The sequence below is a fragment of the Oncorhynchus masou genome, chromosome 7, assembly GCF_036934945.1.
Source record: "Oncorhynchus masou masou isolate Uvic2021 chromosome 7, UVic_Omas_1.1, whole genome shotgun sequence".
NCBI lineage: Eukaryota > Metazoa > Chordata > Actinopteri > Salmoniformes > Salmonidae > Oncorhynchus > Oncorhynchus masou.
Genome location: NC_088218.1, coordinates 3698607 through 3714833, shown reverse-complemented (window position 1 = coordinate 3714833; position 16227 = coordinate 3698607). Strand labels below are relative to the sequence as shown.

The window sequence follows — 16227 nt, the reverse complement described above, 5'->3', positions numbered from 1 at the left end:
TAGACAGACAGGATGAAACATGGGGACCCAACATTAGACAGACAGGATGAAACATGGAGGGGGGACCCAACATTAGACAGACAGGATGAAACATGGGGACCCAACATTAGACAGACAGGATGAAACATGGGGACCCAACATTAGACAGACAGGATGAAACATGGGGACCCAACATTAGACAGACAGATGAAACATGGGGACCCAACATTAGAAACAGGATGAAACATGGGACCCAACATTAGACAGACAGGATGAAACATGGGACCCAACATTAGACAGACAGGATGAAACATGGGGACCCAACATTAGACAGACAGGATGAAACATGGGGACCCAACATTAGACAGACAGGATGAAACATGGGGACCCAACATTAGACAGACAGGATGAAACATGGGGACCCAACATTAGACAGACAGGATGAAACATGGGGACCCAACATTAGACAGACAGGATGAAACATGGGGACCCAACATTAGACAGACAGGATGAAACATGGGGACCCAACATTAGACAGACAGGATGAAACATGGGGACCCAAAACATTGTGAGACAGAAGAAAAAAATGGGGACGGAGATGAGTAAGACAGGATGAAACATCCCAACATTAGACAAGACAGGATGAAATCATCGGGGACATCCTACAAGAAAACGGAGAAAAATTATATTCGACAGGATGAAAGCTGAGAGGTGACCGTTGTCAGGATCCCTCAGGACAGAAAGCTGTTATGAACTGTTATAAGAGTGGCATTAGCAGGACTCTAGAGGGGTCATCTTGTAACATGGACGCCATCCCATTTACCTTTCTCTGTATAGTGTGACAGTGAACCTCCCTTCCAGGTCTCTCCTGCAGCGTTAAAGGAAGATACGCAGCACGATGAGTCATAACGCTAAACATTCTTATGCAATACAATCATACTCCCCCAGACAGCATGCAAACTCACTGGGATGGAAAACACATGATTAAAAACATGGATGAGATCAGGTAGCCTAGCGGTTAGAGAGACAGCCAGCAACCGGAGGGTTGCCAGGTCAAATCCCGGGTCGGACGGGGAAAATCTGGGGGAAGTGATCAAATCTTAAGATGCCATTGCCTGCCCTTGAGCAAGGCACTTAACCCCTACAAAGACAGCTCCCAGAGAGGAGCCCCCTGCACCTCTCCAAAACTTGTTTAATGTGTCTTTCGGAGGGGTTGGGTGAAACATTCAAAGACAGGTTGGACCTTGAGGGCAATTGACCGATAAAGTGATCCGAATGTAGATATATGACTCTGATGTCTTTCCTGTTACCTTTCTGTGTATTGTCTGGATGTTTGTCTCTCTCACGTGTCTCTCCTAGTGGAAGCCGTGCAGCAGAGAGGAGAAGAAGACAACCAGCTGAAACCTACTAAGCTCACTGCACTGCACTGGTGACATCATCAACAATGGACACATGCTACTATATCATGTTTAAGAAGAAATTCAACTGTATTTTCGTAGTTACAGTTACAGGACCACAATGTAGGTTGACAACACACACCACTTGCAGGTTGACAACACACACCACTTGTAGGTTGACAACACACACCACTGGGGACAACACACCACTTGTAGGTTGACAACACACACCACTTGTAGGTTGACAACACACAGCACTTGTAGGATGAGAACACACCCACTTGTAGGTAGACAACACATAGCACTTGTAGGTTGACAACACACAGCACTTATAGGTTGACATCACACACCACTTGTAGGTTGACAACACACACCACTTGTAGGTAGACAACACATAGACAGTAGGATGACAACACACACCACTTGTAGGTTGACATCACACACCACTTGTAGGTTGACAACACACACCACTTGTAGGTTGACATCACACACCACTTGTAGGTTGACAACACCACCACTTATAGGTTGACAACACACACCACTAACAGGCACTACACTATGTGATAGTTTACCTTCCGCAGTTGATATTCTACCTCTCTCTCTGGTCTCGCCTGCTGCTTGTTAATAAAACAAACAAATACAGATTAGCTGCTATATCAGTCAAGTCATTTCAGGACATTGATTAGCTGCTATATCAGTCAAGTCATTTCAGGACATTGATTAGCTGTTGTATCAGTCAAGTCAATTCAGGACTATTGATTAGCTGCTGTATCAGTCAAGTCAATTCAGCACTTCTCCTCGGGACATTGATTAGCTGCTGTATCAGTCAAGTCATTTCAGCACTTCTCCTCGGGACATTGATTAGCTGCTGTATCAGTCAAGTCATTTCAGCACTTCTCCTCGGGACATTGATTAGCTGCTGTATCAGTCAAGTCATTTCAGCACTTCTCCTCGGGACATTGATTAGCTGCTGTATCAGTCAAGTCATTTCAGCACTTCTCCTCGGGACATTGATTAGCTGCTGTATCAGTCAAGTCATTTCAGCACTTCTCCTCGGACATTGATTAGCTGCTGTATCAGTCAAGTCATTTCAGCACTTCTCCCTGCAGCGGGACATTGATTAGCTGCTGTATCAGTCAAGTCATTTCAGCACTTCTCCTCGGGACATTGATTAGCTGCTGTATCAGTCAAGTCAATTCAGCACTTCTCCTCGGGACATTGATTAGCTGTTGTATCAGTCAAGTCATTTCAGGACATTGATTAGCTGCTATATCAGTCAAGTCATTTCAGGACATTGATTAGCTGCTGTATCAGTCAAGTCATTTCAGCACTATTGATTAGCTGCTGTATCAGTCAAGTCAATTCAGCACTTCTCCTCGGGACATTGATTAGCTGCTGTATCAGTCAAGTCATTTCAGCACTTCTCCTCGGGACATTGATTAGCTGCTGTATCAGTCAAGTCATTTCAGCACTTCTCCTCGGGACATTGATTAGCTGCTGTATCAGTCAAGTCATTTCAGCACTTCTCCTCAGGACATTGATTAGCTGCTGTATCAGTCAAGTCATTTCAGGACATTGATTAGCTGTTGTATCAGTCAAGTCATTTCAGCACTTCTCCTCAGGACATTGATTAGCTGCTGTATCAGTCAAGTCATTTCAGCACTATTGATTAGCTGTTGTATCAGTCAAGTCATTTCAGGACATTGATTAGCTGTTGTATCAGTCAAGTCATTTCAGCACTTCTCCTCAGGACATTGGTTAGCTGCTATATCAGTCAAGTCATTTCAGGACATTGATTAGCTGTTGTATCAGTCAAGTCATTTCAGGACATTGATTAGCTGCTGTATCAGTCAAGTCATTTCAGCACTTCTCCTCGGGACATTGATTAGCTGCTGTATCAGTCAAGTCATTTCAGCACTATTGATTAGCTGCTGTATCAGTCAAGTCATTTCAGCACTTCTCCTTGGGACATTGATTAGCTGCTGTATCAGTCAAGTCATTTCAGCACTTCTCCTCAGGACATTGATTAGCTGCTGTATCAGTCAAGTCATTTCAGCACTATTGATTAGCTGTTGTATCAGTCAAGTCATTTCAGGACATTGATTAGCTGTTGTATCAGTCAAGTCATTTCAGCACTTCTCCTCAGGACATTGGTTAGCTGCTATATCAGTCAAGTCATTTCAGGACATTGATTAGCTGTTGTATCAGTCAAGTCATTTCAGGACATTGATTAGCTGCTGTATCAGTCAAGTCATTTCAGCACTTCTCCTCGGGACATTGATTAGCTGCTGTATCAGTCAAGTCATTTCAGCACTATTGATTAGCTGCTGTATCAGTCAAGTCATTTCAGCACTTCTCCTCGGGACATTGATTAGCTGCTGTATCAGTCAAGTCATTTCAGGACATTGATTAGCTGCTGTATCAGTCAAGTCATTTCAGGACATTGATTAGCTGTTGTATCAGTCAAGTCATTTCAGCACTTCTCCTCAGGACATTGATTAGCTGCTGTATCAGTCAAGTCATTTCAGGACATTGATTAGCTGTTGTATCAGTCAAGTCATTTCAGCACTTCTCCTCGGGACATTGATTAGCTGTTGTAATCAGTCAAGTCATTTCAGCACTTCTCCTCGGGACATTGATTAGCTGCTGTATCAGTCAAGTCATTTCAGGACATTGATTAGCTGCTGTATCAGTCAAGTCATTTCAGGACATTGATTAGCTGTTGTATCAGTCAAGTCAATTCAGGACATTGATTAGCTGTTGTATCAGTCAAGTCATTTCAGCACTATTGGTTAGCTGCTGTATCAGTCAAGTCATTTCAGGACATTGATTAGCTGTTGTATCAGTCAAGTCAATTCAGGACATTGATTAGCTGTTGTATCAGTCAAGTCATTTCAGGACATTGATTAGCTGCTGTATCAGTCAAGTCATTTCAGGACATTGATTAGCTGCTGTATCAGTCAAGTCATTTCAGCACTTCTCCTCGGGACATTGATTAGCTGTTGTATCAGGTGTGCTTGTATAGCGCTTGAGCAAAGCCTGTAAAGACATGTGTATCCCCTTACCGCGCGGCTGTGCCTGCCCCTCTGCTCGTGCCGTCTGAGGGTGCGTGGGGAAGGGAGGGTGGGCATTGGAGGAGCCCCAGAGATGGAGATGGTCACTCTGCGCTCGCGGCTGTTCGACCGTTGACGTTGCTGTTGGTCTGTAAACCATGAGGGAAATACTGAGGTCAGATTCTGACAGGGTCTCGCTACATTAGATGACGGTATTCACTAGCAATCACCATGTTGTGACTGTGTTCACTAGCAGTCACCATGTTTACATTTACATTTAAGTTGTGACTGTATTCACTATCAATCACCATGTTGTTACTGTATTCACTATCAATCACCATGTTGTGACTGTATTCACTAGCGGTCACAATGTTGTGACGGTATTCACTAGCAATCACCATGTTGTGACTGTATTCACTAGCAATCACCATGTTGTGACTGTATTCACTAGCGGTCACCATGTTGTGACTGTATTCACTAGCGGTCACCATGTTGTGACTGTATTCACTAGCAATCACCATGTTGTGACTGTGTTCACTAGCGGTCACCATGTTGTGACTGTATTCACTAGCGGTCACCATGTTGTGACTGTATTCACTAGCGGTCACCATGTTGTGACTGTATTCACTAGCAGTCACCATGTTGTGACTGTGTTCACTAGCAGTCACCATGTTGTGACTGTGTTCACTAGCGGTCACCATGTTGTGACTGTATTCACTAGCGGTCACCATGTTGTGACTGTATTCACTAGCGGTCACCATGTTGTGACTGTATTCACTAGCGGTCACCATGTTGTGACTGTATTCACTAGCAGTCACCATGGTGTGACTGTATTCACTAGCGGTCACCATGTTGTGACTGTATTCACTAGCGGTCACCATGTTGTGACTGTACTCACTAGCGGTCACCATGTTGTGACTGTATTCACTAGCGGTCACCATGTTGTGACTGTATTCACTAGCGGTCACCATGTTGTGACTGTATTCACTAGCGGTCACCATGTTGTGACTGCATTCACTAGCGGTCACCATGTTGTGACTGTATTCACTAGCGGTCACCATGTTGTGACTGTATTCACTAGCGGTCACCATGTTGTGACTGTATTCACTAGCAGTCACCATGTTGTGACTGTATTCACTAGCGGTCACCATGTTGTGACTGTATTCACTAGCAGTCACCATGTTGTGACTGTATTCACTAGCGGTCACCATGTTGTGTTGCAGCTTTAACAGCCACTGGCCCCTCACTGAGATGATGTCAATCAAGAGTTTTCTAGAACCCAGACTAGCAGGTGTTCACAGTACTAACACTAGGTGGCGCCACATACGAGGGATTACTGATGGACTTCACACCAACCCTGGTTCAAACTGTTGTTAGGTAGAGTGTATGGTTCATGGTGTGTGTGCTTGTGTGCTTTGGTTCCCAAGCTCTGTGTAGGGCTCAGAAGCTCTGCTTGGTATTTCTGTGTGAGGTAGTCTGTGTTAGGTGTTAGGTGGTCTGTGTTAGGTGTTAGGTGGTGTATGTTAGGTATTAGGTGGTGTATGTTAGGTGGTGTGTGTTAGGTGGGGTATGTTAGGTGGTGTGTGTTAGGTGGTGTATGTTAGGTGATGTATGCTAGGTGTTAGGTGGTGTGTGTCAGGTGTTAGGTGGTGTATGTCAGGTATTAGGTGGTGTATGTTAGGTGGTGTGTGTTAGGTGGTGTATGTTAGGTGGTGTGTGTTAGGTGGTGTATGTTAGGTGGTGTGTGTTAGGTGGTGTATGTTAGGTGGTGTGTGTTAGGTGGCGTATGTTAGGTGGTGTATGCTAGGTGTTAGGTGGTGTATGCTAGGTGTTAGGTGGTGTATGCTAGGTGTTAGGTGGCGTATGTTAGGCGTTAGGTGGTGTATGTTAGGTGTTAGGTGGTGTATGCTAGGTGTTAGGTGGTGTATGTTAGGTGTTAGGTGGTGTATGTTAGGTGTTTGGTGGTGTATGTTAGGTGTTAGGTGGTGTATGTTAGGTGTTAGGTGGTGTGTGTTAGGTGTTAGGTGGTGTATGCTAGGTGTTAGGTGGTGTATGTCAGGTGTTAGGTGGTGTGTGTTAGGTGTTAGGTGGTGTATGTTAGGTGTTAGGTGGTGTATGTTAGGTGTTAGGTGGTGTATGTTAGGTGTTAGGTGGTGTATGCTAGGTGTTAGGTGGTGTATGTTAGGTGTTAGGTGGTGTATGCTAGGTGTTAGGTGGTGTATGTTAGGTGTTAGGTGGTGTATGTTAGGTGTTAGGTGGTGTATGTTAGGTGTTAGGTGGTGTATGTTAGGTGTTAGGCGGTGTTTGTTAGGTGTTAGGTGGTGTGTGTTAGGTGTTAGGTGGTGAATGCTAGGTGGTGTATTTTAGACGTTAGGTGGTGTATGTTAGGTGTTAGGTGGTGTATGTTAGGTGTTAGGTGGTGTATGTTAGGTGTTAGGGGGTGTATGTTAGGTGTTAGGTGGTGTATGTTAGGTGTTAGGTGGTGTATGTTAGGTGGTGTATGTTAGGTGTTAGGTGGTGTGTGTTAGGTGTTAGGTGGTGTGTTAGGTTTTAGGTGGTGTGTGTTAGGTGGTGTATGCTAGGTGTTAGGTGGTGTATGCTAGGTGTTAGGTGGTGTATGCTAGGTGTTATGTGGTGTATGTTAGGTGTTAGGTGGTGTATGTTAGGTGTTAGGTGGTGTATGTTAGGTGTTAGGTGGTGTATGTTAGGTGTTTGGTGGTGTATGTTAGGTGTTAGGTGGTGTATGTTAGGTGTTAGGTGGTGTATGTTAGGTGTTAGGGGTGTATGTTAGGTGTTAGGTGGTGTATGTTAGGTGTTAGGTGGTGTATGTTAGGTGGTGTATGTTAGGTGTTAGGTGGTGTGTGTTAGGTGGTGTGTGTTAGGTGGGGTATGTTAGGTGTTAGGTGGTGTATGTTAGGTGTTAGGTGGTGTATGCTAGGTGTTAGGTGGTGTATGTTTGGTGTTAGGTGGTGTATGTTAGGTGTTAGGTGGTGTATGTTAGGTGTTAGGGGGTGTATGTTAGGTGTTAGGTGGTGTATGTTAGGTGTTAGGTGGTGTATGTTAGGTGGTGTATGTCAGGTGTTAGGTGGTGTGTGTTAGGTGGTGTGTGTTAGGTGTTAGGTGGTGTGTGTTAGTTTTAGGTGTGTGTTAGGTGGTGTGGTGTTAGGTGGTGTATGTTAGGTGTTAGGTGGTGTATGCTAGGTGTTAGGTGGCGTATGTTAGGCGTTAGGTGGTGTATGTTAGGTGTTAGGTGGTGTATGCTAGGTGTTAGGTGGTGTATGTTAGGTGTTAGGTGGTGTATGTTAGGTGTTTGGTGGTGTATGTTAGGTGTTAGGTGGTGTATGTTAGGTGTTAGGTGGTGTATGTTAGGTGTTAGGGGGTGTATATTAGATGTTAGGTGGTGTATGTTAGGTGTTAGGTGGTGTATGTTAGGTGGTGTATGTTAGGTGTTAGGTGGTGTGTGTTAGGTGGTGTGTGTTAGGTGTTAGGTGGTGTGTGTTAGGTTTTAGGTGGTGTGTGTTAGGTGGTGTATGCTAGGTGTTAGGTGGTGTATGCTAGGTGTTAGGTGGTGTATGCTAGGTGTTATGTGGCGTATGTTAGGCGTTAGGTGGTGTATGTTAGGTGTTAGGTGGTGTATGTTAGGTGTTAGGTGGTGTATGTTAGGTGTTTGGTGGTGTATGTTAGGTGTTAGGTGGTGTATGTTAGGTGTTAGGTGGTGTATGTTAGGCGTTAGGTGGTGTATGTTAGGTGTTAGGTGGTGTATGCTAGGTGTTAGGTGGTGTATGTTAGGTGTTTGGTGGTGTATGTTAGGTGTTAGGTGGTGTATGTTAGTTGTTAGGTGGTGTATGTTAGGTGTTAGGGGGTGTATGTTAGGTGTTAGGTGGTGTATGTTAGGTGTTAGGTGGTGTATGTTAGGTGGTGTATGTTAGGTGTTAGGTGGTGTGTGTTAGGTGGTGTGTGTTAGGTGTTAGGTGGTGTGTGTTAGGTTTTAGGTGGTGTGTGTTATGTGGTGTATGCTAGGTGTTAGGTGGTGTATGCTAGGTGTTAGGTGGTGTATGCTAGGTGTTATGTGGCGTATGTTAGGCGTTAGGTGGTGTATGTTAGGTGTTAGGTGGTGTATGTTAGGTGTTAGGTGGTGTATGTTAGGTGTTTGGTGGTGTATGTTAGGTGTTAGGTGGTGTATGTTAGGTGTTTGGTGGTGTATGTTAGGTGTTAGGTGGTGTATGTTAGGTGTTAGGTGGTGTATGTTAGGTGTTAGGTGGTGTATGTTAGGTGTTAGGGGGTGTATGTTAGGTGTTTGGTGGTGTATGTTAGGTGTTAGGTGGTGTGTGTTATGTGGTGTATGCTAGGTGTTAGGTGGTGTATGCTAGGTGTTATGTGGCGTATGTTAGGCGTTAGGTGGTGTATGTTAGGTGTTAGGTGGTGTATGTTAGGTGTTTGGTGGTGTATGTTAGGTGTTAGGTGGTGTATGTTTGGTGTTTGGTGGTGTATGTTAGGTGTTAGGTGGTGTATGTTAGGTGTTAGGTGGTGTATGTTAGGTGTTAGGTGGTGTATGTTAGGTGTTAGGTGGTGTGTGTTAGGTGTTAGATGGTGTGTGTTAGGTGTTAGGTGGTGTGTGTTAGGTGGTGTATGCTAGGTGTTTGGTTGTGTATGCTAGGTGTTAGGTGGTGTATGTTAGGTATTAGGTGGTGTATGCTAGGTGATGTGTGTTAGGTGGTTAGGTGTGTTAGGTGGTGTATGTTAGGTGGTGTGTATTAGGTTAAGTGGTGTATGTTCGGTGGTGTGTATTAGGTGGTGTATGTTAGGTGGTGTATGTTCAGTGGTGTATGTTAGGTGGTGTGTGTTAAGTGGTGTATGTTAGGTGTTAGGTGGTGTATGTTAAGTGGTGTATGTTAGGTGGTGTGTGTTAGGTGTTAGGTGGTGTATGCTAGGTGTTAGGTGGTGTGTGTTAGGTGATGTGTGTTAGGCGGTGTATGCTAGGTGGTGTATGTCACCTCTGTGCAGGGCTCGCAGGCTCTGCTTGGCATGTCTGTGGAGCTCCTCTACGCATGGCGGCCGGCTGCAGGGGTGAAACACGTTGTGGTGCTGGTGCCATGGGGCCTGGTAGTGCACTGTTAGCTTACTCTCCACATCCAGGTTAGAGACAGCTAGGGAGAGAGACAACAGGAGAATAGATTGGTCATATTTATATTATTGAAATTATGTTCTTTGAAAGACAGACAGCAGGTTAGGTTCTGCTGTCCTTTTCATTCATTGGCAGTTGTGATTGTTATTCATTGATAGGGTTATGAAGATTTTTTTTTAAATTATAGAATTTAACGTTTAATTAACTAGGCAAGTCAGTTAAGAACTAATTATTAATTACAACAATGGCTTAAAATAGGGAAAGAGAGAACAGGAGAATAGATCGTTATTATTAATTTGCACATGAATTCTGTTTTGTTGTCATCACTGGGAGAGAAGACAGCTGTGTTTTTAGACACGGTATGACCTCAACAGTATGACCTCAACAGTATGACCCCAACAGTATGACCTCAACAGTATGACCTCAACAGTATGACCTCAACAGTATGACCCCAACAGTATGACCTCGACAGTATGACCCCAACAGTATGACCTCAACAGTATGACCCCAACAGTATGACCTCAACAGTCTGACCCCAACAGTATGACCCCAACAGTATGACCCCAACAGTATGACCCCAACAGTATGACCTCAACAGTCTGACCCCAACAGTATGACCCCAACAGTATGACCCCAACAGTATGACCCCAACAGTATGACCCCAACAGTATGACCTCAACAGTATGACCCCAACAGTATGACCCCAACAGTATGACCTCAACAGCCTTCCATAAACAGCTGTAACTTGTGCAGCTACAATCAAACCAAGACCTTGATATAAATCAATACATTATATATACATATAATTCAACACATATATATTAAAATATTTTCCCGCCCAACATAAACAGGAGTTATGCCTGGGGTGGCAGGGTAGCCTAGTGGTTAGAGCGTTGGACTAGTAACCGAAAGGTTGCAAGTTCATATCCCCGAGCTGACAAGGTACAAATCTGACATTCTGCCCCTGAACAGGGGCCGAGGCTGTCATTGAAAATAAGAATTTGTTCTTAACTGACTTGCCAAGTTAAATAAAGGTGAAATAAACACTAGACACAAGGCAGTTAACCCACTGTTCCTAGGCCATCATTGAAAATAAGAATTTATTCTTAACTGACTTGCCTCGTTAAATAAAGGTAAAATAAATAAATAAATGAAACCAGTCACTGCCATTCCATACCAGCAGGGGGCAGTAACACATATCAACATCAACTGAATTAAGCTGACAACTGCTCCAATGACAGTTGTCCATGTTTCCTCAAAACACCATCTCTGCTGTTGTTAGACATCAACACACATAGATGCACAGAACATCTGATTTGAAGAGGTGGTGTTATTATGATTCAGACAACAGACAACGCTGCTTTCATCCTCCAAGGCTGGGAGAGGAGAACAGAAGATACGAGGGAGATGTCAACCCTCTTTCTTTCATCATCTTTCATCCTCCAAGGCTGGGGGAGGGGGTTGAGAGGAGGACAGAGATGAACAGAAGATACGAGGAGATGTCAACCCTCTTTCTTTCATCATCTTTTATCCTCCAAGGCTGGGGGAGGGGGTTGAGAGGAGGACAGAGATGAACAGAAGATACGAGGGAGATGTCAACCCTCTTTCTTTCATCATCTTTTATCCTCCAAGGCTGGGGGAGGGGGTTGAGAGGAGGACAGAGATGAACAGAAGATACGAGGGAGATGTCAACCCTCTTTCTTTCATCATCTTTTATCTTCTGTCCTTGCTTTCATTTCAATCCTCATATTACAACAGCAGCATCTGTTCATTAACATCTACAGTAGGTGTGTGTGTGTGTCTGTGTGTGTGTGTGTGTGTGTGTGTGTGTCTGTGTGTGTCTGTGTGTGTGTGTGTGTGTCTGTGTGTGTATGTCTGTGTGTGTGTGTGTGTGTGTGTCTGTGTGTGTGTGTGTCTGTGTGTGTGTGTGTGTGTGTGTGTGTGTGTGTATGTCTGTGTGTGTGTGTGTGTGTGTGTGTGTGTGTATGTGTGGGTTCGCTGTGCGTGTCTGAGAGTTAGTTTGCTGTGTTCGTGTGTGTGTGTGTGTGTGTGTGTCTGTGTGTTCGTGTGTGTAGTCTGTTGTTTCCTTGAATAACCCAGGCTCATCTGTAACCAGGCAACCCTTCATATCTGATGTAGGATGAATAGAATGATCTCTGTCAATCCATAATCATGAGACTAATGTGGATGAGACGATCTGTCCAGGTCTGATGATTTCATCCCAGAGAAAGCAGCACATTCAGCAGGTCCCTGACAGCCAGAATAAACACAGCTAGCTTACACAGTGTATGTTACCAGCTGGGTTGTGCCTCTATTCAGGACTGTGTTAGCCTGCTGAAGCCTCAGGTCTCAGACAAAGTTATGCATCACACTGTTGCACAACACTGTGTTATCCCACTGAGCTAAAGCCTTTAACCTCCATCAGTGGGCTAACAGTGTGGCGCGCAGGAGACCCGGGGTTCGAACCCAGTTGGTGTAAAGGATTTCTGAAGAGGTCTACTACAGTATCTAGGGCCCTGAACTGGCCCTGTCCCCATCTATAGAGAAGCCAGTTGGAGGGTTTAACCACTGTGGTCTGAAGAGGGCTACTACAGTATCTAGGGCCCTTAACTGGCCCTGTCCCCATCTATAGAGAAGCCAGTTGGAGGGTTCAACCACTGTGGTCTGAAGAGAGCTACTACAGTATCTAGGGCCCTGAACTGGCCCTGTCCCCATCTATAGAGAAGCCAGTTGGAGGGTTCAACCACTGTGGTCTGAAGAGGGCTACTACAGTATCTAGGGCCCTTAACTGGCCCTGTCCCCATCTATAGAGAAGCCAGTTGGAGGGTTCAACCACTGTGGTCTGAGGAGGGCTACTACAGTATCTAGGGCCCTTAACTGGCCCTGTCCCCATCTATAGAGAAGCCAGTTGGAGGGTTCAACCACTGTGGACTGAAGAGGGCTACTACAGTATCTAGGGCCCTTAACTGGCCCTGTCCCCATCTATAGAGAAGCCAGTTGGAGGGTTTAACCACTGTGGTCTGAAGAGGTCGACTACAGTATCTAGGACCTTTTTCTCCTCACTTCTTCTCTCCAATTGGTAGTTAGTCTTGTCCCATCGCTGCACCTCGGCCTCGGGAGAAGCGAAGGTGTAGAGCCATGCGTCCTCCGAAACACAACCCTGCCAAGCCGCATTGTTTCTTAATACATTGTTCGCTTAACCCGGAAGTCAGCCGCACCAATGTGTCGGAGGAAACACCGTACAACTGGCGCCTGATGTCAGCTTGCAACTGGCGCCCGATGTCAGCTTGCAGACACCCGGCCCGCCACAAAGAGTTGCTGGGGCGCAATGGGACAGCCCTCCCCTAGCCCGGACAGAGCTGGGCCTCCCGGTCGCGGCCGGCTGTGACACGGCCTGGGATTGAACCCAGGTCTGTAGTGACGCCTCAAGCACTGCAATGCAGAGCCTTAGACCGCAGTGCCACTTGGGAGGCCCAGGGCCTTTAAGCGACACTGAAGTGAGTACTGATAATGACGGGGGGAGAAATCAATACAGTTAAAATGTCTGATGTTTTTTTGACGATTTACCATATCGTATCGTTTTCACAATATCACAATAATATTTGGGCGCAAAGTGTGGCTGTATCTGCACCAAAACGGTTTCCTTCATAGCTTGTTCTCCATCTTCTTTTTAAATAGGGAGCCAATTTCTTTTCAGCATTTTTTGTTGAATCGCAACACATATAGAATCGTGAGAATCATATCGTCTCCTAAGTATCGTGATAATATTGTATTGTGAGGTTCCTGACAAGTCCCTGCCAAGTTACTGCCTTCAGCCTCTGCTGCTGTAATGGAGTAGAGGTGGTGGATTCAGCCTCTGCTGCTGTAATGGAGTAGAGATGGTGGATTCAGCCTCTGCTGCTGTAATGGAGTAGAGATCGTGGATTCAGCCTCTGCTGCTGTAATGGAGTAGAGATGGTGGATTCAGCCTCTGCTGCTGTAATGGAGTAGATATGGTGGATTCAGCCTCTGCTGCTGTAATGGAGTAGAGGTAGTGGATTCAGCCTCTGCTGCTGTAATGGAGTAGAGGTGGTGGATTCAGCCTCTGCTGCTGTAATGGAGTAGAGATGGTGGATTCAGCCTCTGCTGCTGTAATGGAGTAGAGGTAGTGGATTCAGCCTCTGCTGCTGTAATGGAGTAGAGATGGTGTATTCAGCCTCTGCTGCTGTAATGGAGTAGAGGTGGTGGATTCAGCCTCTGCTGCTGTAATGGAGCAGAGGTGGTGGATTCAGCCTCTGCTGCTGTAATGGAGTAGAGATGGTGGATTCAGCCTCTACTGCTGTAATGGAGTAGAGGTAGTGGATTTGTGTCACGTACTGTTACAGCACATCCTCCTCCTCTCCTTTCCTCATTTTCTCTCCTATCAGACTCCTCTCTTCTCGATCTCCTTTCATCTCCTTCTCTCCTCTCCTCTCCTCTCCTCTCCTCTCCTCTCCTCTCCTCTCCTCTCCTCTCCTCTCCTCTCCTCCTCCTCTCCTCTCTTCTCCTCTCCTCCAGATAGTTTATGCTGCAGCAGCAGTGTCTCATCAGAGAATGCAGTGGATTTTAAAGAGTCAATTACTCAGCAACATTTTCTTCCTCACATCACATGGTTTTAGTGCTGTGTATCATCAAGAAACAGATCAGAGAGAGAGAGAGACAGGGGTAAGAGAGAGAGAGAGGGAGAGAGAGAGAGAGAGAGAGGGTGATAGAGAGAGAGAGAGAGAGGGGTGATAGAGAGAGACAGGGGTGAGAGAGAGATAGAGAGATAGAGAGACAGGGGTGAGAGAGCGATAGAGAGACAGGGTGAGAGAGAGCTAGAGAGACAGGTGAAAGAGAGAGAGAGAGGAGATAGAGGAAGAGAGAGTAGAGAGAGAGATGACTTCCACGAGCGTTCCTTCTCCCTATGCACTGAACACAGTCATTGTTTCACAGAAAACAGCATCAACAACAGCATAATATCTGGCATAATGATCACGATAAACAACAAAGGCTTGCAATGGATACATAACACACACACACACAGTACCCACCTCTACCTATCGCCAGACCCAGTGCATGACCTTTCAAGTTATCCCTTTGTCCAGCCATTCAGCTAGAACCAAACAGCTGCACAACAGAGGTGGTTCGATGAGTAACCTTCCCTGAAGACTGGCGTTAGGTCTGAAGACTCGATGACAGTCAGTCACACACTCCATCCCTACACTAGCGCAACGTCAGTCACTCACCTGTCCTTCATGTTATGTCTAGCCTTCATCCCTCCGCCTACCTGCAATGTCCTTATCCTGTCTTCCTCCTCTCCTACTCCTCTTCCCCCTCTGCATGCGACAGGGAGGAATCTTTCTCTGCGAGTTACCCATCTCCCGCTTCAGTGGCTACACTGAGAGACGGACGGGGCGGCATGTCCGTGAGAGACCAACTCAGGTCTGACAGAGTGGACGAGCTCTCTCTGTATCTGGCTAATACCCTACTGTAATGGAACTCTCTCATTCACTCTTCCTTTCCTTTCTCTCTCCCTCTCTCTCTCTCTCTCTCTCTCTCTCTCTCTGTCTCTCTCTCTCTCTCTCTCTCTCTCTCTCTCTCTCTCTCTCTCTCTCTCTCTCTCTCTCTCTCTCTCTCTCTCTCTCTCTCTCTCTCTCTCTCTCTCTCTCTCTCCCTCTCTGCCTCTCTCTCTCTCTCTCTCTCTCTCTCTCTCTCTCTCTCTCCCTCTCTCCCCCTCTCTCTCTCTCTCTCTCTCTCTCTCTCTCTCTCCCTCCCTCCTGTCTGCAGGTGTGGACTCAGCAGTTTCCAGCATCATCAGCCTGGCCCAGGAACTCAGGCCACTCCAGAGCAGCAGAGAGGACTAGTAACAGTATTGACAAGCTGTAACTTCCATATCAGGACACGGCTGTTAAAGAGCCTGACCAACACGTAGGTTTTTTTTCTCTGACCAAAGAAATGGTAGAGGCATTGTGCACAGCAATATGTACACTGTGTATAGCAATGTGTCTCCTCCAAGATGCAGGTTCAGTCAGGAACAACACATTGTTATACAGTGGGGCAAAAAAGTATTTAGTCAGCCACCAATTGTGCAAGTTCTCCCACTTAAAAAGATGAGAGAGGCCTGTAATTTTCATCATAGGTACACTTCAACTATGACAGACAAAATGAAAAAAAATCCAGAAAATCACATTGTAGAATTTTTAATGAATTTATTTGCATGATGATGTAAATACCACATTATTGGATAGAAAAGGACCAACCTAGACTCAATACTTATATGTAGTGCATATATCTCTCCTCCTAAATTTACTAACACACAAATATACAGTCGTGGCCAAAACTTTTGAGAATGACACAAATATTAATTTTCACAAAGTTTGCTGCTTCAGTGTCTTTAGATATTTTTGTCAGATGTTACTATGGATACCCCACACATGAATGGTCTCAGGATGCTTTACTGTTGACATGACACAGGACTGATGGTAGCGCTCACCTTGTCTTCTCCGGACCAGCTTTTTTCCAGATGCCCCAAACAATCGGAAAGGGGATTCATCAGAGAAAATGACTTTACCCCAGTCCTCAGCAGTCTAATCCCTGTACCTTTTGCAGAATATCAGTCTGTCCCTGATGTTTTTCCTGGAAAGAAGTGGCTTCTTTGCTGCCCTTCTTGACA

At 45.5% G+C, this 16227-nt stretch overlaps 1 protein-coding gene across 1 annotated transcript in view; it reads right to left on the bottom strand.

The window, feature by feature from the left end:
- The window catches only part of LOC135542912 (actin remodeling regulator NHS-like), a 32587-nt gene that overhangs the window by 16218 nt on the left and 142 nt on the right, over nt 1-16227 (bottom strand). Inside the window, 4 exon segments of the mRNA XM_064970054.1 lie at nt 1949-1990; nt 4442-4578; nt 9424-9585; nt 12661-12840. Of these exon segments, the coding sequence (XP_064826126.1) occupies nt 1949-1990; nt 4442-4578; nt 9424-9585; nt 12661-12840 (521 nt within the window).